At 36.6% G+C, this 27,910-nt stretch overlaps 1 protein-coding gene across 1 annotated transcript; it reads right to left on the bottom strand.

Annotated features, from left to right (window-relative positions):
• Positions 1-1,829: 1,829 nt before the first annotated feature.
• cp (ceruloplasmin) lies at positions 1,830-26,383 on the bottom strand. The gene is made up of 20 exons (XM_051694411.1): positions 26,200-26,383; positions 23,883-24,127; positions 22,164-22,376; positions 15,257-15,430; positions 14,863-15,117; positions 14,359-14,524; positions 13,765-13,904; positions 12,416-12,556; positions 12,268-12,312; positions 11,237-11,451; positions 9,428-9,578; positions 9,110-9,322; positions 8,584-8,791; positions 7,368-7,507; positions 7,134-7,262; positions 3,892-3,998; positions 3,439-3,658; positions 3,150-3,289; positions 2,245-2,407; positions 1,830-1,944 (listed from the first exon to the last, which is right to left on the bottom strand). The coding sequence occupies exons 1-20, from the start codon at positions 26,355-26,357 to the stop codon at positions 1,904-1,906; spliced, it is 3,264 nt and encodes a 1,087-aa protein (XP_051550371.1). The 5' UTR covers positions 26,358-26,383; the 3' UTR covers positions 1,830-1,903.
• Positions 26,384-27,910: the final 1,527 nt, after the last annotated feature.

The raw sequence follows: 27,910 nt of genomic DNA, 5'->3' as shown, positions 1-27,910 counted from the left end.
TAAAAAACTCAGTGGAAAAGCCATCTGGCCCCAGAGCCTTGCCTGTAGGCAAGGTCTTAATTACCTCGCCAAGCTCCTCCAAGTTTATCTCAGAATCAAGAGAATTTTTTTGCTCAGTCTTCAGTTTAGGAAGTTCTTATGGTTCCACAAAGTTTCTAATATCCTCTTCAGTAGACAAAGACGTGAAACTATAGAGATCAATATAGAATTCTTTAAAAGCATTATTAATATCAATGGCTGAGGTAAATATATCTAGCCAGAAGCTTCCCCGCTTTGTCCCCCGATTCAACTGTCTTGCCCTGAATAGCCAAAACTCTTTCCGAAAAATTCAAAAAATTTTCCGCTTCCTGCGAAGAGAGGTGTGTTTCTTGTTTCTTATGCTTAAGAAAAGAAATAACCTTCCTTCTTTTTATAGGGTGCCCCAACCCATTCACATTCCACATGGAGAGAGACAATCCACTCAATCCACTTAACATTTGACATTTTGGCATATAAGAAAAAATAGATTGTGTGTCAAAAACAAGATTATAATGACCACATTCCAACATTGGTGCGATCATTAAAACCTGAACTTCCCCCAGAACAAAACGAATAGAAAAAAGAAAAACGTGCGCATTAACCCCACGCACAACAGCGCCATCCCTCCAAACTCAAACAGTCCATGTACACCTACGAGAGCCCTCGTGACAACCTTGCCGTCAGATTGCTCAAGTCCGGTGTTTCTATACAAATTTTGTGAGACAGAATTCCACAGCAAAAGATAATCTATAAAGAAACTCCAGCCAATAGGCGGAACAAACTCAAAGAGCGTGTAGATTCATCCACAAAACTGTCCCGAAGGTGTGCCACTCTGCAAAATAAACTCCAGCCGATAGGCAGAACCAGTGAATGTTCAGTGAGCCGGTCCACTTGGCTGCAACGTGAGTACCACAAAATGATTTACTCCATTGACATTATGAAGGACATCGCTTGCTGTGGGCATGTGAATGTTTTACGGCCCTCCTTTGCATCTATTCTCAATTTGGCCGGGAATATCAGTGCAAAAACGAACTTCCATTGATGTAAAAGATTCTTGCATTCCTTCAATCGATCACATTTCTCTCGTCAAATTCGCAAAGTCTGGGAACAAAAAATTGCTGTGTTTTTCCTCGCCTCACGTAACACAAGATCTTTATTGGCTGATCTCAGAAATTTGGCCAGAATTGATCATGGCCTTCTCCCTCTGTGGATCTCCATGCTCCATGAGAACTTCGCCTCCATGGCAGTGATCGATCGACGTATCACAGCAAGATCCTCCAAGTCAGCAACGACCTTCATCAGCATTGCTGACATGCCAAGCATCTCTCGGCGCATTTCCCACATCTCTCCGACCAAATCGACTCCCTGGCTTGCGGCCCACTCTAGGGTATCAGCTTGAGCACATAAGTGTCTTTTAATGTCTCCAGAGCCCAAGGATTTTGAATTCTTTGACATATTGTCCTCCTAGAACAGTTATGGAACAGAGTGTATCGAATCTCACCGGTTTATATCATCAAAAGTGTTAAAACTAGCAAAGTGCACAGAGCTCGCCGTTCACACGTCCAATCCTCACGTGGCGTCATGTGACTCCATTTTCTAAATATTCTTGTTTACATGTTTATCTTATTTTAATAATAATTGTAGTAAACCGTAATATACATGCAAATACAAGCAACCTACTTTCTAGTCTTTCCTTAATTTAGTAAATAATTTTTTTATGTATGCTTTTGAATAATATTTTTTTAAGCCAAGATAGGAAGTTGTATTCTGTTTTTGCACACAGTCACACACAATGAAAGCACTATGTACAATTAGTCTTTAATAAGTCTTTATTTAGAAAAGTCACATTTTAAAATGCACACTTCCTCTTACATACAAGGGAAATTTAACCACTACCAAACAAACCCAGGAAGCCCCTCTTTTTTCCTGAAAAAATAAAATAAAAATAAATATTTGGTTTATGTATTTAGATTTGCACACTTCAAAAAGTATTGGGCACTTAAATCAAACTTTAGACACAAAATGTCTGAATGTCAATTGCTCGATTATAAATGTAATGACATCATAGATGAGTCTGTCACAGATCAGAGTTGGTTAAATTTATGTAATAATGTGCTAAATTATAATATGCTTTACTTATTAGCATAGTAAAACATGTTTTTTCTTGTATGTTCAAATACTTCAATGAATAATTACTGACTTTTTAAACATATCACCTAAACTCACCCTCTTTGTCAATTACTGTGTACGTGGTCTCCATTCCGGCCTGTATGTGGTCGGTCACATGACAGTGTAGCAGCCATGTGCCAGTATACAGTGGACGCATGATCACCGTCTGGAACGTTCCGGGGAACAGATCAAACACGTCTGCTCGATGAGTACCACCGATCTGCAGGAAAAACACACAGTCATCACACTGCTATGGATGGATGGATGGATGGATGGATAACCCATTGGAGTGGTTTGGATTGGATGGATGAATGGATGGATTTATGGATTGATGGATAACCTTTGGAGTGGTTTGGGTTGGATGGATGGATTCTCTACCTTGTCTAAATTCTAAATGGTTTTAATCCCATTGGATGAAATAGATTGGGATGGATTGCATTGGGTTGGCTGTATGGACAACCCATTGGAGTGGTTTGGATGGATGGATGGATGGATGGATTTATGGATGGATGGATAACCTTTGGAGTGGTTTGGGTTGGATGGATGGATTATCTACCCTTTCTAAATTCTAAATGGTTTTTATCCTATTGGATGAAATAGATTGGGATGGATTGGGTTGGATGTATGGATTGATGGATTACCCATTGGAGTGGTTTGGGTGGTATGGATGGATTTATGTATGGATGGCTGTATGGATGGATGGATAACCTTTGGAGTGGATTGGGTTGGATGTATGGACAACCCATTGGAGTGGTTTGGGTTGGATGAATGGATGGATGGATAACCTTTGGAGTGGTTGGATGGATGGATACCTTGGTACCATAGGTTGATACCTTGTCTAAATTCTAAATGGCTTTTATCCCATTGGATGAAATAGACTGGGATGGATTGGATTGGGTTGGATGTATGGATTGAAGGATAACCCATTGGAGTGGTTTGGGTTGGATGGACAGATTCTTTACCTTGTAGTCAAAGCTGTGTCCATGGAAGTGTGCAGTGTGTATGTCCACCTCATTGCCCATCCCCATCAGATACCAGTACACTTTATCTCCCACCCGCATGTTCAGCCCTTTAAGGTTTCCATAGACTAAACCATTTATGCCTGTAATGGATGAAGGAATGGCCATTTGTTTACCACCAACACAGTAGACCTACCATTTAGAGGCCGCAAAAAGACATCTACAGTACATTTCACTAAATGTAAGTAGTAATTCATTAAATCTATTGTTTCACAAATGGTTTAACCCTCACCGTGCATCTTGTTGCTTTCGATAAACTCTTTATCCTCCTTCAGTGCTTTAGGAGGGTTTTTAACATGAGCTTTGATGTTGTCATCCAGGTACCAGGATTGATTTTCATCAAACACCATGAAGAGCAAAGCAAACTCCTCAAGCTCTTTCTTGAATCCCAATTTCCATGCCAGATTCTTCCTGCAGATGACCAGCGGCCCAATCAAACCGCTGTACATGTCCTGCATAGGTTCAGATTTACACGCACATTGCATTTATAAGAAACATTACAGTTGTTTTCTCAGATAGTGAGTAGACATTTCTGGATTTTAGCATAAGATTAGATTTAAACTTGGTCTGACATAAACAATAACAGCTCCATGACACAATTGGTTTCATTGATTGTAAAAGGAAGTAAATTCTGTGAAAATGATACTTCAGTCAGAAAGTAGAGTCTGAAATTATTTTTAGATACCTTTATAACATCTACAGTGGAGTAATATGCTCCAACATTGCACTCTTCTTGTTCTTCTGTCGGCCCAGCAGTCTTTGGGATGTACCACGTATATGTTTGAGTTTCACCTTGGATGAGCAAAACATTTTATTTTATTTTTATTTTATTTATTTTTCACTAAATGTTGTCGAACATGAAACAGACTGTAAATGTAAGAATATACATCACTGATTCTTGAGATAAGGGACAGAACATGTCTTACATACAAAAGTCATCTTTATTTTAAAAATCAAGAAATTAATAATAATAAAAAACTGGAAAAGTTAAATCTAAAGGAAATGTGTATACTCATTTTTTACTTATATTTTTTTAAATAATGTCATTAGAATTGTTTTAAATGCATGCTCTATACACATGTAACTTAACCTGTCCTCAGCAAGAGGTCACAATGTTAAACTGTCAAACAGTGTTTGAAAATGCAACAAATTCATAAATATTAATATCAAATGAAAGGTAGGGATCTGTAAGATATCAAACAATACATAAAGTTACTTTAATTTCTATTTTCCATATAAAAAAGCCTATAAAGTGTCCTCACTTTACGTCAACTCCGTCAGATTTTTTAATAATCCTGAATAAATCAGACAATGTCATGGTCAGCTATAACTCTGAGTACCTCTTTCACACTTCCTGCTCATGGTGGATGCAACAGTAGGACACACGGTCTGGTAAGGATTACATTTTTTCATATTTTAAACAAACAATGTTGAAGTCTCTGTGGGCACAGCTTCAACATGTCAACTCCTTCATTCCCATTATGATAATTTCTGTTAGAATTGTGGAATAATTTTGGCATTTTAGTTTAGGTTACAGAGGCAGCTTTAACTGAGGAAAAAACAAAATGGCTCCAGAGTACAACACATGGTGAAGATGGAAAAATATAAAATGTTGTCAACACAGAATTTTTTAATAGTGTGAAAACAGAAAAAATATTATAATTACAGAATGTTTTTTATCACTTAACTCCTTTACTGAACACCATTATTAGATAATTCAATACGTTACACTGTTGGATGGATCAAATTAAAACAGCATGCTTTTTGTGTGTCTGACGGAGTTGACAAATTACTGTAAGATGTAATTTATGAAGTGAATAAATGTTAATTTTTTATTAAAAAAATAAAAATAAAAATAAAAAAAGCATTTTTATAAAAACCTGTTCCCTTACATGGTTCGTTAGTTAAGAACTTTGTCTACAAATATATCCATTTCAAATTAATTTAGTATTAAAAATAAAAACTCTTTTAAACATGTTTTGTCCCTTATCTCAAGAATCGGTAACACAGGAATATACTCAAGGTTCCCACTCTTTTTGACCATTGAATTTCCATGACTCTTCCAGTTGTTCATTGTAACTGGATAAGAATTTTTAACATAATTTTATAGATCTTGCACTAAAAAAAAGAATTTGAATTAATTCTTTTTTTTTTTTTTTTTTGATTTTATTGGTTTTCATGACTTTTCCAGGTCTGGAAATCACAATTTTAAACTTCCCTGATATTTCCGGGTTTTCCATGACTGTAGCAACCCTGTTTAAACTACTATTCCAAAGCCACACCTACTTTTTCTTTATGACTATTTTCCTAATTTTACAATAATATTTATTTAATCATCAAAACTATTAAATAAAACAAACAGAAATATGAGATTTGTGTACTGACCAAAATTGCCAAATTTGAAAGAACAGATCTGTCAGGGGCAAAGTAATTTCATTAACTAAGTACTCTAGTTATTTTGTAGATATTCCATCCACCATTGTGAGTTTTCAGAAAACAAAAGAAGAAAAAAAACTTGATTGTTAGTCTGATTTACAGTATACAAAATTTTGCATGTATCATCTAGAGACCCTCAAAACAAAAATGTATCAAAATGTTTTGATCGTTTAGAAAATATAAGTCAATTCACTTTTTGCACATGACCCAATTCACTTATAAGCCTATGGGCCCTATTTTAAGAGCGCAAGCGTTAAGTGCAGCGCTATGCCATAATTCATAAGTGCAAAGTCAGTGGGCATGGGCATGAAATTTTGGTATTTTCGTGCAAGCATGTGGTATGTCTAGGTGCAAGTTGGTTTGGTGAAATCGTACGTGCAACACGCAAATGGGCTGTAATAAGTGCAATTGAATTCTAAGGTTTTCTCCAGTTATTATTTCACTGTCTGCATCCTATTATATAGTCCATTACCAAAAGCACCAGCGATATAAATCAAAACAGCACATTCATGAGAAGTTGGTAGTGTAGATGGACTGTATGCAATGAATTAGAAAAATTGAAAATTACATTCTTTTGTCCATTAACTGCATCCTTGTTGATTGTTGGGCATATTTCTATGACAGTAGAGGTTGCCACAGCAGACCATCTGTGATCTGCATATTTGACTTGGCACAGGTTTTACGCCAGATACCCTTCCTGACGCAAACCCCAGTGGCTGGGGGACTCTCACTCACACCTATGGGCAATTTAGAGTCTCAGATTCACTTAACCTGCATGTTTTTGGACTTGTGGGGGAAACTGGAGCACCCAGAGGAAACCCATACAAACACAGGGAGAACAGGACTTAAACCCAAGACCTTCTTGCTGTGAGGTGACAGTGCTAACTACTGAGCCACCGTGTCACCCAAATTTAAACATAATAATAATAACTGAAAAATAAATCATGACCTATAGATAAGATAAATCTAATAAATTTTTGTTTCATATAAGATGGCTAGAACTCTGATTGTCAGGGACATAATTTGATGTTCCACTATATTTTCAGAGTTTGGACATAAAATTGATTACTACTGCTGGTGGAATTTCCAAACTGCAAATGCAGGAATTGAGTTTAGACTTGGTTTTCAAAGGTATCAGCGCAACGACCTATTTCTCAGGAAAATAGCAAATTACACTTTGCACCAATACAGTAACATACGATACACCCACAGTTTGCGTGCATACACCCACAGATAGCTCAAACATTCCCACCCATGGCCACTTGCACTTTGCACTGGCATGGAAATTTGATTAGAATTAGCGCTCTCATGAAAATTGGATAAGACATTGCACACAGTCATTGTGTGTAGCGCTGCACTTTGCACGCTCATGAAAATAGAGCCCTATATCTTCTATAACGGTCTACAGGGAGTTTGAAAATGTGGGGTTTTCAGAAAACAGAAAATGGCAAAGAAATTTTATTGATCCTGTCATATCATCATAACATTTACCTGGACGTGTTGGAGTGACCTGAGGACTGTCAGTTTTAACTCCATGAGCGTGTATAGTGTATGGCCTCATCGCCATGTTTTTAAACACAACTTTCACTTTTTCCCCCACATCACCGTGGATCATGGGTCCTGAGGTGAGCAATACCACAATTTAGAATATTTCATAGGTTTAAAAACATTTACAGCAAATTATGAATCAAGCATTGATGTACAGCATGTGCTACAGATACTTACCCATAATCCCCAAGTGTTCCATATCAGCAGGTCTTTCTTTGGGTTTGGTGAAGGTTTCATCAGTGTACTCTCGGTACAGAACCTTCTTGTATTTTGAACCGATGAATTTACCCTCTTTCTTGAGGAAATCATTGCCTGGGCTGAAAATGTATTAATATGATTTATACATGAAGTTTACTTCATCATTTTACTGACATTGTCAATAGAGTGCAACAGTTGGATTCTGGATATTTTTCCATATGGGGATTGATTATTAAGCTTATAAACCTTTAAAGACAGTTCTGAGGTTGATAATCGGTGGTATATACTTTCAGTCCATGTTATTTCAACTTCAGTCTTTAAAAATCATGTTTAATAGCAAAATTCCTGGTGACAAACTTCACTGATCATAATCAGGAAGGGAAACGATCCATCAATCAGAGAATCATGTCCAACAAAGCATGCAAAAAGAGCTCTGCAACGACTGCCCTGTGAATACACTGTGAATGATGCAATAAAGTTGGTCTTCCTACATTCTTAAACTAATTATATATTTGCAAATGTCTGAATATTTTGCAGTAAAATTAAAAGGTATTGTTTCTATACATAATCAAATATTTTAAATCAATAGATTCACATTTTTCCATAGTTTTTAATCAGATTACATCACTGGCAATGCTTCATGGGATAATAGTTAATTCCCTCATGAAAGATGTTAAGTACACAGTCTTGAGCCTTTATTTTTTGTCCAATTTTCAAACATTTGTTTTTCCGCTTCAAATCATAGTTTGTAATGTTGTGATTCACCTCAGAGGTTTTGTTCATGGCTTAGAGCTCTTTGTAACAGTATAGAGATGGGCAAGGAGGAGGTGGGAACCGGCTGAACAGTCAAAATAATGTTTAATGAAAACTTATAAAGACATAAACATAAACACACACGGCAGCTGCGTGTGGCTCTCTCTTCCGAACTGCCGCATCCGGCTCGGCCTTATCCCTCTCCTCGGCTGATATGCCTGATTGGGGGCCGGCCGTGCGCACTCACGGCCTGGCCCCAACCTCCTTCTGTCACACTCTTTTATAAAGGATTTTAATAAATTCCTACAAACAAATTAGGACAAATGGGAAAAATACTTCCAGAACACAGACGGCTGAAAAAGTGGGCAGGCACGGTTGCATGAGGAAAACTTTTGAGTGAACTGTTTCCTTAAGACTGAACTGTTAAATTCTCTGTATCTACCTGTCCTTCAGATTATGGTGCATCTGCTCCTCCCATGTGCGGCTGGGTGAATAATCCCAGTCCATCTCAACAGCAGCAATATAATACTTCTTCTGATGTATCATCATTTCAGATTGACGGTTCCAGAAGTGACACTTCTCCACAGTGTAGTTGGCTCTCATTCCACCATGGTAATGATCCGTGGTTTTACATCCCACCTCAAAATGGCCTGCAGACGCCATAGACGACAGTATCAGACAACCAAAATATGTTTACTACTTTGATGATGTTACTTCAAAATGCATGTTTTTTGTCCAAAGTCCAAAAGATTAAAGTACGGTAAGGAATATTCTAAAACGCATGGTTCTGACTCTAAATTCTGATTGGATAAGCTGCAAAAAGCCTTGATGCAGTCATGTGTTCTTGTTTGGTATAGAACATAATAGGTCTTCATCAGAATGAGATCAGAGAGAGAGAAGAAAATGATGGAATAAATAAAAGTGATTTAATTTGATCTGATTTGATTTGATTTGATTTGGAAGGTTACCCATGCTGTCAGGCTCCATGATGACAGTGTGAGAGACATGAGGAAAAACATTGATCACATCTTTCCTGGTTCCTTTGTAGAGGAATCTGTTGCCTTCAAAGTAAATCCCATGAATATCTGCTTCAGATCCCAGACCAGACAGATGCCAGGACACCTTATCACCTTTACACATATTCAAGCCTTTCAGATTCCCATACATGAATCCATTGAGCGCTGTGGATGATCAGTAAATGTTTAATTGGGTGAAAGAGCAAAAATATGGCTTGTGTGGTAAAGAAATAAATCTATAATTGATCAAGGATTATGATTAGCACTCACAGTGCATTTTATTGGACTCCTGAAAGTCTTCATCGTCTTTCTTGACAGTTTTGGGCTGTTTTGCGTATCTGTTGATGTTGTCATCCAAATACCAGCTCAAGTTCTCATCAAACACAGTAGCAAGAAGGTGAAATTCTTTTTCCACATTTTTCTGGATTGCAATAAAATAAGCAGAAACAAAAATAAACACACTGGCAACATTATTATCATTTGCATAATTAGCATAGCAACTTACTAATCAATTAATAAGGTCAACTAATGAGTTTGTCTGGATTTGATCTAATATATATTTTTTTTCCTTCTAGATTTCCAGTACTGTAAATAGGAAGTAAACACTTTTTAGAGAAGGTTTTCTCTAGTGTCAGACTAGGGGTGTAACGGTTCTCGGTAAAAACCGAACTGTATGGTTCGCCAACCACGGTTCGGTAAGCATTTGCTCCACGGTTCATCTCTGGTTTAATAACGCATCTGGATCAAACAGTTTGGCGAAGAAAATAAAGCGCCAAATAGACATGCGCAGTTGTAACCTCCGCTAATGTACCTGTATCGCTCTGTAGACACACTCCGCCTGTGTTTCACGTGGGTCAACTTTCTACAGAGAGAAGCTGTCCTATTAACTGTTAGTATGTTAAATCAGTTCATGACATCACAATTCTGCACACATTGGCAAAATAGCAAGTGGAGAAAACAAGCCGCGAGAGAGAAGCCCCTGCGTCATTCAAGTCTTCTGTCTGGGAACTTTTTCTTTATGCAGTCAATTACAACAGTGATGGACAAAACAAGCACTGTTTGCAGACATTGCTCGACACGAGAGCCGTTTACTGGTAATACATCGATGTTTGATTAGCTATTTACGCTGACATTACCCAAGGATACACTCCCTTCCGTCTTTGAGCAGGCACTCGGTGCTAGTTCGGACAGACATGAAACAAGAACTAAAGTGTTCGGGGTGTTCATTGCCAAAGTTATGTTGCCCTTACTCCATTGATGAAGATGTGGGATTTCCACGTATGATTAAAATACTCGAGTCGCATTACGACATCCATTCTCGTATTATTTTAATAGCAAGTTTATTTCTTCTATAGTGATGTACAGATTCTGAACGTTGAATATACGCTGAGTTGAGTTTGAAATGCACTTTATGTATATGCATGTAGCGTAATAATGCAGGTATTAAGTTAAAATGTTGAGTTAGTAATTAGAGAAAGTTTTTGTAGTTAATGAAAATTAACCATGGTTTTACTATAGTAATGTTGAAGTAACCATGACTGTAATAACAAGGACTGTTGTCACCATGGTTTTCTTAGCAGAAATCATAGTTTTGATACAATTAACCATTGTTTTACAACAGAAATACTGTAGTGTCCATATAGTAACCTTGCTTTTACTATAGTATTGTAACCATGACAGTAACCATGTAAATTTTGTGGTTACTTTGATTTTACTACAAATACTAATCACTAATCACTAGTCACTAATTTTTTTGTTGTTGTTCTATGTACACATGCAGATGGACGTCTTTAGCCATTGCATTGCATCTCGCTGTGTTTTCAGCAGCATGGCCGTTGCGTTTTTAAGGTGATGTCAAAATATTTCATGACTCTTGCATTCTGTTGTGCTCTGTCTAGCTGTTAAAGATGAAGGACGTGTCCTGTGTGAACGCCTGTTAAGAAACACATCTGATTGGTGTCATGTGGAATTGAAACTTCCATATAACCGATTAGTCTCTTTAATATTTATATATGTAGTTTTTCACATCCCTAGTTGTTACAAAATAGTATTTGTAATAGTTCAGCGTCCACCTCGCACCTGCTTCCCTGATTTCAGGGTTTTTGGTTTGCAGATCAGAAGGGGTCCAACTAGCCCAGAGTTGGTGTCATGAATGGGATCCACCGCAGAGTAATACAGGTACGTGATGCAGTCAGGGTCGTCTTTAGTAGGTCCTCCACCCTTGGGCACCACCCACTCGTAGTGGTAGGTGGTGTCAGGACGGACCATTGCAGCAGGAAGTGGCTTGACCACTCCTGAAAGAGGAGAAGACTACTCAACTTCATTTAGAAAATGTTATGCACTCAAAGATTGTTTGTATATGTTCCAAAAATAAATTCCTGTTTAAAGTATTATTGTATAAAAAGTCAACATGAATTAGCATTTGCAATTCATTTTACTTCTGAAATTGTTTAGAGTGACAGGTTATTCAATGCAAAAATGTGGGACAGGACTTTTTTTTATTTTTTATCATCCATTAGGAATTGAATTGATTATGAAAAAATGGACATTCCGTACCAGACTGGAGCCAGACCTGAATGTGAGTTTGCATTGGATTGCGGAGGACATTCACTTTTAGGAGGCTTTTTGACCTGCGCGTCAAAGCTATATGTCAAGTTCACCCTCAAGAGCGTCTCAACATATCCCAGTGGATATCAAATCCATCGTTATATGCTATTATTTCCATAACCTCTGTTATATTTATGTTTACCAGCATTGAATTACAACTCAATTAAGACCAGGAACGTGTATTAAGAAAGTAAATAGGCTCAATTCTAATTTTATGTTGACATTAAAGTTTGCAAAATTATTGAAAATAGATCTTAGAACTTCACTCTGTTTACTCTGCAAATCCAGTCATGCACTCACTAATCACCCAGATTATACAGAGAGTGAACTTTGCTACAACATAGATTTGTACTGATTTGTTTGAGTTCAGCCTGGGCTGTAAAGTACACTTTTACGAAATGAGCCCTGACTGTGATGCAACATTAGACTCAGTAGCCAGTCTGAGATCATATAACCCTTCATTCCTAGATCTTTCCGAATATCAAATGAGATCCTTCTCTTACTTGCTTCTTTCTTGAGTTCCCGGAGCTTTTTGTCAGTGTATGATTCTGCATTAGAACATAAATCAAAATAACGAAATAAGATAATTGTTTTCAGGTGTGTGATGCCTGTATATTTTTATATATTTATGTAATGAGGTTCATTCGTCACCTTCCAGGACATTGTGGTAGAGTGTGCCATCCATTTCAATGCTATATTGCACTCCATGAGGTTGAATACTGTAAGGCCTGCTCGCTTTATTTCGAAATGTCACTTTAATTGTGTCCTCTTCCTCCGCTCTGATGACTGGACCTGAAATACAAATCAAAGAGGTTAATTTGTGCTTTCAGTTATCTCAATACGCTCAACATATATAGTGACACAACGTGTCTTGATTTCTACTGGAATCTAAGCTAATAAAGTATTGTCTCTGCATTATACTCATAGTGACAATATATTGCTAAATGTGCTAAAATAATTACAGTATATTTCACAGTTAAATGAGTATTCAGTACAGCATACGTACAGTTTAAGTTCTATGGACAGCATCTGTTACATGCTGTTGATTATCACAGTAAAAAAATAGCTCATATTGAATTTATCCTTCAAAAACATTGTTTTTTTTTTCTTGAACTATAAAGTTGTTTAAGCATGTTTATGAAATGGGTCTACTTTTCAAGGCAGATTAAATAAAGTTCAGTCATGACACACCATATAGCGCAAGCTGATAGGTTTTTTGAACAAGTAATCTGTTGGCCATTCGGCTCGATTCGCATACTCTATGGTCCAAGATGGTAGCTCCTTTGACATGTAATCTGTTGGCCAATCAACTTGCATACTCTCTATTTGTCTAAAATTTAAATAGCTTAGTTGGAGTGGTGGTGGTGTAGTAGATTAAAGCACTGAACTGGTAAGTGGAAGGTTGTTGGTTCAATCCCCACAGCCACCACCATTGTGTCCTTGAACAAGGCATGTTGCTCCAGGGGGATTGTCCCTGTAATCAGGGCACTGTAAGTTGCTTTGGATAAAAGTGTCTGCCAAAATGCATAAATGTAAATGTAGTTGTTTGCAGATAAGCCAGTTTCACTGCAGTACACTGAGAGTTTTCTCTCTGAAACCCTCCTCCTCCTCAGCACCACCGGTCTAGATTTGCTTCACAGTGATTGTATGTACAGTATGTCTAATTGTGCAGCAGCATGTCTTTGTATGTTCTAGCACTAACAAGTTTTCGTACTTCCTCTGCAGCAGCAGCAGCAACAACAGCATAAGCAGATTTACTCCACCAAGACCAAACCTACCATCTTGTTATATCTTTCTAACACCTTAAATTTATTCAAAGAGTTGTCATGACTGAACTTCTAGTTGCATATTACTGATGGGTACTCCTGTCACGAATCTCTAGCGGAATTCACCTTAACCCAGCAACAGATGCAGGTAGCAGCAAATACACTCTCATGAGAGTTTTCACAGCACGACACTTACCATCTAGACATTACCTATGTTAACTGCAATTTTATTACCTAGAATTCCCAGGTGTTGCTCCTCAGGCGTCCTCTCTTTGCGCTTGGTGAATGTGTCATCAGTGTATTCCACATATTGTGCCTTCTTGTATTTGCCCCCGATGCGGTCATTACGGTTATCAAAGTATGTGTCCGATACACTGCAGATTTTAGAAACACAAATTCAAGGACCAAAAGGACATGATCTATGACTTCAACATGAATCTAAGCTAGGAGTCTTCAAACTTTTTCTTATTTTAATCTTGGCTTAAAATAGAATGCATAAAGTACTAGTTTGTTGTTATGCTTAGACTGCAAATCAATAAAAATTATCTATATTGATGTACAGTCACATACTTGTACATTACATTTTAATTTTACTTCAAATGTTTTGATGTGTTAAGCCAAAATATACTTCGGTATTGATGTGAACGCTTGCATCAAGCGTTTTACTTACTATATTTCTGTTTAATGCATATTTAAATTTTTTCACATAAAAAAGTTAGGCCAAACAATAATTGCCGGACACATCAGTACAGTAGCAGACCCCTTGTGGGCTCGGAGCCCTGTTGAAGACCCTTGCTCTAAACAAAGAGGTTGAAACAATATTGTTACCTGTCATCGCTAAGTTTCTTTCCTGAATATTGGTTTATCTCCGTTGGTGCATAATCCCATATGATTTCCTCTGCGGTGATGTAATACTGTCTCACTTCTCCAAATGGTCTGGGTTTATGCACATTTGGGAAACACTTCTTAATCTCAAAAATGGCTTGCATGCCAGCTAAAAGTGGGGAGAAATTTAATTAATTCAACACATTTCAATTGTTATGACTTCAAGGTGCTGTAAGTGATTTCAGATAACTTCAACCACACGCCTTTTTTCCAAAACGCCAACCTCCAAAGACATGTCAGCCAACCTGGTGTCAGGAAACTCCAACACACAAGATGACTGACAGGCAGAGAGCATCTCTGATAAGGATTGGATTGAATGTTGATATAGACAACGGTCAAATATACAGTTTAGCATCATGATAAAAGTTAACCAATTGGTCATGATAGTGAAATAAAACTCAACGATTATAACAAGACTTCAGAGATGCTAATCTAACTCTACTGTACCTTCGAGGTGGTCGTTAACTTGACAGCTGAGCAACCATTGGCCGGGATTATCCGCCTCCATCTCCACATTGACAAATGTAGCTGGAAACAGACTAACAGTGTCAACATGGTGCCGTTTGTCCGTCAACACCTGTCCATGGAAGTATGCTGAGTGAAGGTCCACCTCATTTCCCATACCAAACAGGTGCCAGTGGATCTTATTGCCCATACACATAGTGAGATCCGGCAGATTGCCGTAGACATAACCGTTGATAGCTGCAATAATGTTGACACAGGAAATGAAGATTTCTGCCTTACGATTTACAAACGGGTACAGAGTATTTCTCAGAAGATTGTAGAACAGGATTTGACCTACATTGGCCAGAAACATATGTGATATAATTAGTGTACTCACAGTGCATTTTATTGCTCTCCTGAAAACCCTCATCATCTTTGTTGACTTTGGCAGCCGCTGAGCAGTACGTCTTGATGTTTTCATCCAGATACCAGCTGAGATTTTCGTCAGACACAGTAAACATCAGGGTGTAAAGATAATCACTTGATTTATCGCCATGGACATCCAGAGAACCTGAGAATTACACAAAAAATATTCATTAATTTTTTTCTGGACTCTGAAGTAACAGTACAAAACATTTCTGTAATAGTTTGTAAGAGCAAAAAACAAGAAATTGCTGTTATATTGTCAGCCTGATCTCATGAAAGTTACGTGACTATGGCGGCATTTTTGTAAAATTACATTATATGTTTCCTTACACGTATTGCAGCAGTTCCGAGGTAAAATGTCCACTGTAAGGCTCTGCAAGCAAGTTAAATGTTCTCCCAAAACAGTTAAGGTTCTTATGGTTAATGCTCTATTGAGTTTTAATCAACAAAACCTACTTCCCTACCCTAAACCTAGACCTAAACGATAGTGTTAGAAAAGCACATGTGAGATCCAAAACTCAATTACTGAAGGAACAACATAATTTTGTGGTGCTTCTTTGACACTTTCAGCAAAGTGCACTTTCGCAAGTGCAACGCTCTATCAGTTGAGCTATTTGATCACACTCGAACAAGCTTGTAAATGTAGTTTGTTAAGTAATGGAAACGTTTAAATGTATTCCCCAACAAGTCAGGCACTATTGTAAAAGTGTTAAGATGTAATAAGATAGCACTGTGTGAGGAACAGGGCAAAAAGTGTTTATGAATTGATAATCTGCCACTGTGTGAAAGTGAATAAAAGTCATTGTTGTTTTAGAGCCTCTAGTGTTCATTTCACCAGGTATCTGCTTCAATATATACAATGAGCCACATTAAATTCATGTTGAAAATATGTAGTTATAGTAATATTATTCTATGAGACCCGGTTGCATAATGAACAAATCAAAATCAGTGTGTGAATAATACCATAAATAATAATAATTAAAAAAAACTAATTCTAGGTAATTTTGAGCGCACCATCTGTTAAGGTTTTGTCTCTCTATTCCTAACCATATCCCCAACCTAACCTAACCTAACCCTAATGTCAGCTATCTGAAAGACTTTTTGAATACAACACTGATTTTTGTAACATGTTCATCTATAATAAAGTGATTGTGACAGTTCTAATGTTTTATTGTTGGACTGTCTGATACTGAATTTAAAAGTGCTCGTATGGTTTACTGTTGCTATGTTTACCTCCTTATGCCACTTCTATTTATTCTTTGCCAATGTAATTCCAGTGATTGGCCATTTTATTTTATTTAAATGGTTTTTTGTTTTGTTTGTTTGTTTTGTTTTTTGTACCTTTTAGCAATTTAACACAAAGTGTTTCACAAAACATAAAATCAAAACACACTCAGTAAAACACAAGGTAAAAACAGAAATTCATAAAGTAATAAAAGCAAGTTTTACATTTTAAATGAGACTTAAAAACAGACACAGATTCAGCAGATCTAATATCCCAGGGCAGGCTGTTCCATAATCGTGGGGCCTTCACTACAAATGCTCTATCACCTTTATTTTTGCATCTGGATATTGGAACAGCCAACAGTTCATGATAAGAAGATCTAAGAGGTCTAATTGTTTGATAAGGTTTTAAAAGTTCTGCTAAATAATCTGGCTCCAAACTGTGTAATACCTTATAAATAATTAATAAAATCTTATAATCAACCCTAAATGAATTGGTAACCAGTGCAAAGAAGCTAAAACAGTAGTAATATGATTAAAAGACCTAGTTCATGTCAAAAGTCTTGCTGCAGCATTTTGCACTGATTGTAGCTGTGCTAAAGTGCATTGATTTAGAGTTGAAAACAGGGCATTACAATAATCAAGACGAGATGAAATACAAGCATGAACAAGTTTCTCTGTATCCCTAAAACTCAAAACATGTCTTTACCTTGGAATTGTTCCTTAACTGATAAAAACAAGACTGAACTAACTTCCTGACATATTCAAAACTTATTATTTTCAAAATAGATGCCCAGATTTCTCCCCACCTGCTGAATATTTGGGACCACCTTATTAAGTGCTGACTCAATCTGACTTTTTTTTTTTTTTTAAACCATGACCGATTATAACAACCTCTGTTTTATCAGAATTTATCTGCAGAAAATTACATGCCTTACAATTTTGTGTATCTGCTATGCAAGCTTGAAGAACATTTAAAGTAGTTAGATAATTGGGATTCAACGACAAATACAACTTTAGGTCATCTGCATAGCAATGAAAATGTATGTTGTATTTTCAAATCACAGAACCAAGTGGTAACATATATAGAGAAAACAATATTGGCCCTAAAAGGGATCCTTGCGGAACACCACAATGAACTTTTGAAGAGGAGGACATCTCATCTCCACCAGACACTACAAAATTCCTATTTGAAAAATAGGAAACAAACCAATCTAAAGCCACCCCAGATATTCCCAACCATATCTTCAATATATCAATTAAAACTGAATGATCGACTGTATCAAACGCTGCAGTTAAATCAAGCAACACTAAAATGAAGCACTCTCCAGCATCCTCCGCCATCAATAAGTCATTGTAGCTCAAGATCGGTTTCCCACTGAAGCTAAGCAGAGTTGAGCCTGGTCAGTACCTGGATGGTAGACCTCCTGGGGAAAACTAAGGTTGCTGCTGGAAGAGGCATTAGGGAGGCCATCAGGGAGTGCTCACCCTGTGGTCTGTGTGGGCCCTAATGCTCCAGCATAGTGATGGGGACATGATACTATAAAAAAAGGCACCGTCCTTCGGATGAGATGTTAAACTGAGGTCCTGGCTCTCTGTGGTCATTAAAAATCCCAGGACTCTTCTCGAAAAGAGTAGGGGTGTAAGCCCTGGCCAAATCCCCTCCACTGACCCTTATCAATCATGGCTTCCTAATAATCCCCATCCATTAATTGGCTCTATAACTCTACTCTCTCCTCTCCACCAATTGCTGGTGTGTGGTGAGCATACTGGTCCACTATGGCTGCTGTCGCATCATTCAGGTGGATGCTGCTCACTGGTGGTGGTTGAGGAAAGTCCCCTGTTCACTATGTAAAGTGCTTTGAGTGTTGTGTCAGAAAAGCGCTATATAAATGTAACATTCATTCATTCATTCACCATAAGAAGGGCAGTTTCTGTACTGTGATTTTCTCCAAAACCTGACTGAAATTTCTCAAAACTATTTTTATCCTTCACTACCTCCAGCAGTTGCTTAACTACTGCTTTCTCTACTATTTTAGAGAAGAAAGATTTATAAAACAAAGTCTTGGAACTTCCGGTTGAAACATTGACAAGATGGCAGTATAGAGAGGGAGCTTCCGAGGAGAATATTTGTGAATCCCCCCCAAAAAACACTGAATTAATATTGGTTGCAATTTATTTTCGTGAGGTGAAGGGGGCATGGAATGGAAACTAGGTGTAAAATGAAGAAAAATATACAAGACGATGAAACCGGGCACACTTACAACAGCCCACAAGTAAGTACCCCTGAGGGAGATTCAACGCGACCGTCTGGAGAGACTGTTGATTTGAGTATTATTCTTCAGGAAATAAGAGAATTTCATCGAGATAATAAAACCCAAATCAGTGACATTAAGGGGGAATTTGTGAAAACCAACTCTAGATTTGAAGAGGCAGAGGGTCGCATCGTAACAGTGTAAGAAAGGATTCAGAATATAGAGGAAGTACTCATGGGGATGCTAAAGCTGCACACTATGATGGAATCGAAAATCACAGATGTAGAAGGCCGCTCCATACGTAAAAACTTAAGGATATACAGAATACACGAAGGTACAGAGAAAGGCTCTCTGACTATGACCGCATTTCTGGAAAAGTTTCTTCAAGAAAATCTCAATATACCAGAAGACAAGACACTCCAGATTGATAGGGCTCACCGGTCACTTTGTAACCAAGCTTTGTAACCAAAGAACAGATACTCCGGCTAGCTTGGCAAAAGAGAGGAAAGAGAAGTTTAAAATGGTGTACCCTGCCCATTTGAAGGTGCAATATGAGGAAGTTGTGAAGATCTATGATACAGTTGAGGAGGCGACGCGAGATATGTCAAACAGAGGATTCCCTGTGCAGATCATCAGCCCTCCAGACAGTCTTTCGGAACAGATTCGGCGACTGACATGGCAGAGAAGTGGCCGACGTACTGAAGGACACGAGCCCTCCCAGAGAAGGAAGAACAGCTTCAAGGAGAGACTGCAAACTTATTTTTATCATCTGCCTAGATTCTGCATGGAGCGCACACTCTACAGATAAGAAAAACAGGGGTAAGAATGCACAGTTGTGTGAAAGAAGTCAGATAGACTGAAATGAGTAGTTGTCAGAGTAACAAAACTACATATATAATGTGGGTATAACATGTTTGATTAACCTAGTTGATAAACTGCAAATCAGAAGAATCGGGACATAAGGGTGGACAGTTTAAACAGTTTTCCTTTTCACAGCCGTTCTCAAGGGCCCCTTCTACAGTTTCTGGAAGAGGGGTTTTCCCTTAGGAAGTTTTCTTGGCATTTTTCTTATTGTTTGTTAATATTTCAGGTTTTTTGTTGTTTGTTAGTTTGCTGATGTTCTTTAAAATGAAGGGGAAGCTACACACAATTAAGATGTCTTTAGTAATATAACTTTATACCTCAACGTACATTATAAGCAAAATATGAGAATTGTTTCATTTAATGTCAATGGTGTATTCAGTCCAGTTAAAAGAGGGAAGATCCTGTCTAAACTAAAGACGGAAAAGTCAGACATAGCATTTCTACAAGGAACACACCTTTATGATGCAGAACATGCTAAATTAAACAGAATGGGCTTCAGATATGTATATTTTTCATCTTAAAAATCAGGGCATAAAAGGGGATTTGCAATAGTTATATAAAGAAAAATGTAACATATAACAGAAATCAAAGACAAAAAAGGGAGATTTATAATGATAACAGGGAAAACAGAGGGAACTGTTGTGAGTTTTCTGAATGTGCACGAAAAGTAATGAAAAGTAAGATTTTTTACTACTCCCTCTCAGAAAAGACGCCAGGGGTTAAGTGCAGGCTGCTGGAGATCATGTGCTGAAAGTGAAGCTAATCACCACCATATTTTTTGGGAGTGCCAAAGGCTTCTTCCCTACTGGCAAGAGATTAAGATGAATTTGGAAGCTATCTTTGGGGTGATAATTCTTTTCAAATGTGAAACACTATATTTGGGTAACATTTCATTTGAGGGGTGGGATGAAAATGATAAGAAACTGATGTTGATTCTTCTGGCAGCCAGTAAAAAAACAATCACAAGAAAATGGCTGAAGCCAGAGCCGCCCACTGCTGAAGAATGGATAGATATAATGCACAGTATATATGTGATGGAAAACATTCTTTTTCTTAAAAAATTCAGACTGATTCTTTTTCCTAACCAAAAAGACTAACCCCTTACCAAAACCCTAAAGCTAACCATAAAGACCCAAACCCTAACCCTAAACCTAACCATAAAGACTAACACCTTACCCAAACCCTAAACCTAACCATAAAGACTAACCCCTTACCCAAACCCTAAACCTAAACATAAAGACTAACCCCTGACCCAAACCCTAAACCTAACCATAAAGACCCAAACCTTAACCCTAAACCTAACCATAAAGACTAACACCTTAACCAAACCCTAAACCTAACCATAAAGACTAACCCCATACACAAACCCTAAACCTAACCATAAAGACTAACACCTTACCCAAACCCTAAACCTAAACATAAAGCCTAACACCTTACCCAAACCCTAAACCTAACCATAAAGACCCAAACCTTAACCCTAAACCTAACCATAAAGACTAACACCTTAACCAAACCCTAAACCTAACCATAAAGACTAACCCCATACACAAACCCTAAACCTAACCATAAAGACTAACACCTTACCCAAACCCTAAACCTAACCATAAAGACTAACCCCTTACCCAAACCTTAAACCTAACCATAAAGACCCAAACCCTAACCAAAACCCTAAACCTAACCATAAAGACTAACCCCTTACCCAAACCCTAAACCTAACCATAAAGACTAACCCCATACCCAAACCCTAAACCTAACCATAAAGCCTACCCCTTACCCAAACCCTAAACCTAACTATAAAGACTAACCCCTTACCCAAACCCTAAACCTAACCATAAAGACCCAAACCCTAACCCAAACCCTAAACTTAACCATAAAGACTAACCCCTTACCACAAGTCTAAACTTAACCCCTTACCCAAACCCTAAACCTAACCATAAAGACTAACCCTTTACCAAAAGTCTAAACTTAACCACAATTTTAATAGGAAATAACTTGTGTGTACCACAGATGAAAGAAGACATCAGGGTTTGGAACAAGACGAGGGAAACATATTACGGGTTATTGACAAAGGCCAAGATCAGACAGTTGTATTGCATAAATAAATATAAATTGTTGGATAAGAGGCTAGCTCAAATGTGATGCCTATATTGTATAGTGTATTGATTTGATATTCTGTTTGTTGATTGGATGGTCTAAAAGTTGGATGTTTTCATATGAGCGAAGTTGTACGATATTTTACAATTTTGCCATCTTGGGTAAATTATTACCAGTTAAAATAAAACCCTACCCATTGTAAAATCTCTGTAATGCATGGTCTCGGGTGGCTTAATGCTTCAATATTTATGTCTTGTGACTATACTTTTGAAACAGTGTGTATTTTAACGTTTATTGTGTTGCTGTGTGTAGTTCCATTGTAGCATTACTGTAGCTGTTGATAAAACTTATCTTGTATTGAGCCTAAACATCTCTTTAATTAGAGGTGGTCACAAGAACTCCATTGTAATTCCTGATGTAAGTGAAGAAAATGATTTGTACCTTTTTTACATATGATGAGAGGTCCAATGAGGCCTGAGGCAATGTCTTTGGGGGCATTAACATGAGAGTGGTATATTCTCGTCAGGCAGTTGGTGTCATCTTTAGCAGGACTGTGGGAAGCAGGTAGGGTCCAAATATATGTGAAGGATTTCCCAGGGGCCACAGAATCATCCATTTTATCAATCTTCTCTGATGAATCAGGATAAAGTGCTCCTGCAGAGATGATTTCACAGTATTTTTAAGATGAATTCAACCACTTAAAACTGATCAAATTACTTCAGATCTAGATGTGCAGATACTTTGGGCACTTTTATCCTGGGTTTGATTTTTTTTTCTTCCTAAAACTAACTTTCAGCTTTTTCTTTTTGTTATATGAAGATCACATTAAAATTGTCTTGTACGGAAGCCAGTTCCCACCATGAAACAAAAAATAAATAAAATAAAGTAATTATTAATTCAGGTAATTCTGACTATTATCACTAGTATTAAAATCGCAAATCGATTTTGAGTTTATATCTCATATCCAGAAATAAAGTCGTAACTGAGAGATATAAACACGTGAGTATTAAAGTCACAATTTTGAGTTTATATCATAATTACAAGGAAAAAAGACACAATTGTGAGATATAAACATGTTATTACGACTATAAAGGTCACAATTGGGAGTTTATATCCCATAATAATGAGAAATAAAATTGCATTCCAATATATAAACATGTAATTACAAGTATTAAAGTCACAATTTTGAGCTTATATATCATAACAACGATAAAGTCGTAATTGCAAGATAAACACGTAATTACGAGTATTCAAACCATAATTGTGAGTTTATATCTCGTAATAACCAGATATAAAAGTCAATATTCCGAGATATAAACATGTAATTATGAGTATTAAAGTCACAATTTTGAGTTTATATCCCATAATAATGAGAAATAAAGTCACAATTATGAGATATAAACACATAAATAAAAGTATTAAAGATGCAATTGTGAAATATTACACAAGTCAGAATTACCTTTTTATTTTTATTTATTCTGGGGTGGGATCCAAGCACCATAGTTTTGGAAACCTGCCTTCATTTATTTTTGCTACTTTTAAAATGCCTTTAATTTATATATTTTATTATTTTACCCTTGTCCTATACCCAGACTTTTAATCTTAAAAGAAAAAAAATCCAATATAAAAATCCAATCAAAAAATATTATAACTTTTATTTAAAACTATCTCTACGATATTTATGTTTTTAAAACTATGAAATTATATTTTGAAAGTGATTACTGTAGTATTAATTTTTGAAAGCTATGATAATAGTGATTTTTCGTGTCATTTCCACCACTACCAATTATTTTGCCCCTAACAAAAGTTGTTTACCAAGGAGACAACAGTGTCAGTGAAGAGCATGCTTGAGATGAAATATGAGACATATTATGTGTGAACACCCCCCCCCCCACCCCCACAAAATAAAACAGGTAAATATCTCTTGTAAACATAATATTTTTATTGTGTATCATTTCAAGGTGTAATTTTGTCAAATTATGCAAAAAGTGTAAAAATAGTATGTAGTTTTGTGTACTATTTAGGACAACCTACATAAAATGTGTTAATTATGAATTTATGCTTGGAAAGACAGCGGAGTTGCCATTGCAGCAGTGTGAAAAGTAAGTACAGATTTTAAGAAAGTTTACTTTCAAGAAACACCCTCCAATGGACACAAACCTTCATGAGTCTTATTGTAGCTCAGGCCATGAGCATGAATGGAGTACGCTCGTGTGGCCATGTTCTTCAGATGTACAATAACTGTGTCATCTTCCTCTGCACTGATGAGGGGCCCGAGGTAGCCCAGCCACTTGGGTTTTTCTATCTCCTGTCTGTAGGTAGCATCAGTATATTGCTGGTACACTGCTTTCTTATAGACCCGCCCGATCCGCTGCTCACCCCTCTCCAGAAACACCCGTGCATCTCTGTCAGACACCATAACAGCTCTGTCAGTGAAGATGTCCTATAGAATGGTTTACTTCATAATTTACATTATTCAAGCTAGTTTTAATGCAAGTATCACTCTTACGCAACTGAAAAAATATGTCTTTGGGACAGTTAAGCAGCAATACAAATACATTGCACTTGTTACCTAAACTATTTAAAAATGACATTTGTTGGTGTAACTTATTGTATTCAGATAGAATTAGTAATGTTAAAATATATTTTTTACTTGAAGAAAACCAACCACATGAAGCACATTTTATAGGTTAAATGAGAAAAGATTTTTACAGTGTTAAAGACCCCTAGTGGTGATGGTATAGTAAAAGTGACTCAAAGCTATGAGTAGATTTATCAGTATCTTTAATAATTCTATAATATCACTATAAATTTACATGGTATTCTCAGAAAGTTTTGGGTTAATATGGAAAAGCATCGATGAGATTATGCCTGTTGTCCCATACTGTATTTAAATGGCAAATCACTCCAAGGATCTGAAATCCAAAAAAAGATCTAGCAATTATGAGCCATTGGTTTTTAGAATAGCAGTTTTTGATTTTTGAGTAAAATTATGTCTGTGCTTAGCATTTTTTAGTGACTTTCACATTTTGTTCTACCACATAAATCACACACAGTAAATTACTCATATCTCAACCATGAATTTTGGAAAGGAACTCAAACTTTTGGCGAGGGAATGAAAACTGTTGTGATGAAACACAAACTATTGCAAGGAAACGCAAACTATTGTGAGTGAATGCAAAACTTATTGCGAGGGAACACAAACTATTGTAAGGAAATGCAAAATATTGCAAAGAAACAATCTATTGCAAGGAAATGCAAATCATATTGTGAGAGAATGCAAATTATTGCACGTGAACGCAAAACTGATTTCAAGAGAATAAAAACTATTGTAAGGAAAGGCAAACTATTAAAAAGAAACAAACTATTGCAAGGAAACAAACTATCGCGAGGAATCCCAAAACTTATTGGTAGGTCGGGAATGCAAATTATTGCGAGGAAAAGCAAACTTTTGCAAAGAAACAATCTATTGTGAGGAAACAAACTATTGTAAGGGAACACAAATGATTGCAAGTAAATGCAAAACTGATTGTGATAGAACACAAACTATTGTATGGAAACACAATCTATTGCGAGGAAACAAACTACTGTGAGAGAACGCAAACTTGCGAGGAATCTCAAAACTTTTTATGAGGGAACACAAATCTTATTGTAAGGGAACATAAATTATAGTGAGAAAACAAACTACTGTGAGAGAATTCAAACTATTGTGAGGAAATGCAAAACTTATTGCGAGAGAATACAAACTACTGTGAGGAAACGCAAACTACTGAAAAGAAAAAAACGATTGCAAGTGAACACAAAACTTATTGCGAGAGAATTCAAACTATTGCGAGAAACATGAACTTTTGCTAGGGAATGCAAAACTGATTTTGAGGAAACAAACTATTGCAAGGGAACGCAAAACTTGTTGTGAGGGAACGCAAAATATTTGAGGGAAAGCCAAACTTTTGTGAGGGAACACAAAACTCATTGTGATAGAATGCAAACTATTGTGAGGAAACCCAAAAATGATTGCGTGCGTGATGCGTGACCTATTGTGAGGAAACAAAATGTTTAGAAGAAATGCAAACTTTTTGCGAGGAAACAGACTATTGCAAGGGAACACAAAAATTAGTGTGAGGGAACACAATCTATTGCAAGGAAACAAACTATTGTGAAGAAACGCAAACAACTGAGAGGAAACACAAAACTTATTGCAAGAGAACGCAAACTGCTGTGAGGGAATGCAAAACCATTTCAGAAAATAAATTCCCTCCTTGTCCTCTAAGGGGCTCCATATACAAAAAAAAAAAAAAAAAAAAAAAAAAACAGCTTTTCCAAAAGACTGATATATGTGAGTAAACATCAATTGAAACATATTTTTCAAAAATACTGTTCAATTTATTATGTGAAAAATGTTCACAAGTGCACATTTAAATCATATATAGACTTATTTCTTTCAGACAGAACTCAGAACTTAAGTGTTTGTACTCACTCGTCCTCCTTTATAGTTTTGTTCTGAATCAGATTTATACCGCTAGGAGCATAATCCCACTGAATCTCCTTAATGGCAAAGAAATATTCCCTCGTGATACAGGATGCAATTCCAGCGCAACACAAAACAACGAGCAGTGCCCACTGCATCCCCTTCATTCTGCATCAGTGGGATCTGGATATCAAAAAAGAGCAGGTTGCTTCAATGATTTAAATGTTACACAGTGACAACAATCAGCCAATCATAGCAGACGTACAGAGGGCAAGTGACAGTGGACTAATACACACAAGTGGGCTGTCTGGCAGTACGTGACCTGATGATTTTACTGGCAGTACGTGACCCCATGAACTCTGGAAACTCCTTTCTATCACAAAAGCCGGGGTCAGTTCTTTTCAACAAACTGATCACGCTTTGGGCTGAATTTAGGTCAAACAAATAGTTTGTCCAAAATTAAAATTGACTCACCCTGATGTCATTCCAAACCTGTGTGACTATTTCTTTATGGAGCAAAAGAAGCTTTACAGAATGTTCATGCTGCTGTTTTCTATATAATGAAAGATCAGTAGCTGTAAAGCTTCAAAACAATTGAAAAGCACCATAAAAGAAGTCAAAATGACTTGATACAATAATGGCTCATCCCTCAAAATTTCTACTATTGTGTTCCATTGAAGAAAGAAAGTCATATGTGTTTGGAACATCATGAGTGTAAGTAAATAATGACAGAATTTTCTTTTTGGGTTAAATTATTATTATTATTATTATTTTACTCTTGCCCATTTGTATCTGAATTTGGTAGATAAAATGTTTGGACAAGTTAAATGGGATACATACCTCAAAATATGAGTATTGTGTGTGTGTTCACAGTTTAGATACAGAAACACTATTAAGAATAGTTATTCAAGTAATGTTTGAATGTGTTTGCAGATGGTTAATGTGCAAAACATTACTGAACTGAAAAAAGTCATCTTGTTTACATTACATAAGTCTGCACTTTTTTTTTTTTAATCAATAGGGTTTTGGGACTTTGTGTCATGTTGATTTAAACCTGAATAAAGGTCAGAATTTCACTTCTCAAGATTAACTATCACAAGCCCTTTCAATAGGGTTTGAATGAAAGATAGAAACAATGCAGTTTTCACTTGTAAAAATGCCAATTCTTGATATCAGGAATGGAATTACTCCTAGTGAAAGTGCTCATTTTTGATATCAGTAATTGCATTTGTACCATTTAAAATGTTAATCCTTGATATGAAAAAATGTTATTACCCTCACAAAAAAAAAAAAAAAAAAAAAAAAATGTTTAAATCTGTAACTGCAATTTCACTAGTAAATTTCACAATTATCTGTCATTCATTACTGTTCAAAATGCAATTACAGACATACATTTCGTACTAGATGGAAATCAATTTCACTGATTGGAATTTCAGTAGTAATAATGATCTTTTTTTTATATCACTTATCACATTGTTACTAGTGGAAATGTCCTTTTCTAATATCAACAACTGAATTGTAACTAGTAAAAATGCTAATTTTTGAAATCAGTATTTTAGTTTTCTTAAGTGACAATGTTGATTTCAGAGACAGTATGTGTAATTTTGTACTTTTATGCACTTTCTGTACTTTATTATGTACTCTGTGCACTTTATAATGGACTTTCTGCACTTTTTTATGCACTTTAAGTACTTTTATTTTTTATGCCTAAAGCTTTCTC

This window comes from Myxocyprinus asiaticus, chromosome 50 (assembly GCF_019703515.2).
Source record: "Myxocyprinus asiaticus isolate MX2 ecotype Aquarium Trade chromosome 50, UBuf_Myxa_2, whole genome shotgun sequence".
NCBI lineage: Eukaryota > Metazoa > Chordata > Actinopteri > Cypriniformes > Catostomidae > Myxocyprinus > Myxocyprinus asiaticus.
The sequence above is the reverse complement of the archived record's forward strand: the minus strand, read 5'-3'. Positions and strand labels throughout refer to the sequence as shown.

Excerpts from the sequence above, each read along its gene's own strand:
- cp (XM_051694411.1), bottom strand. The coding sequence starts at position 26,357 with ATGAAGGGGATGCAGTGGGCACTGCTCGTTGTTTTGTGTTGCGCTGGA. Across the intron at positions 13,905-14,358 it reads AAGAAACTTAGCGATGACAG|TGTATCGGACACATACTTTG; the intron begins GTAACAATATTG and ends TAAAATCTGCAG. Across the intron at positions 3,659-3,891 it reads CCACTGTAGATGTTATAAAG|GACATGTACAGCGGTTTGAT; the intron begins GTATCTAAAAAT and ends GAACCTATGCAG.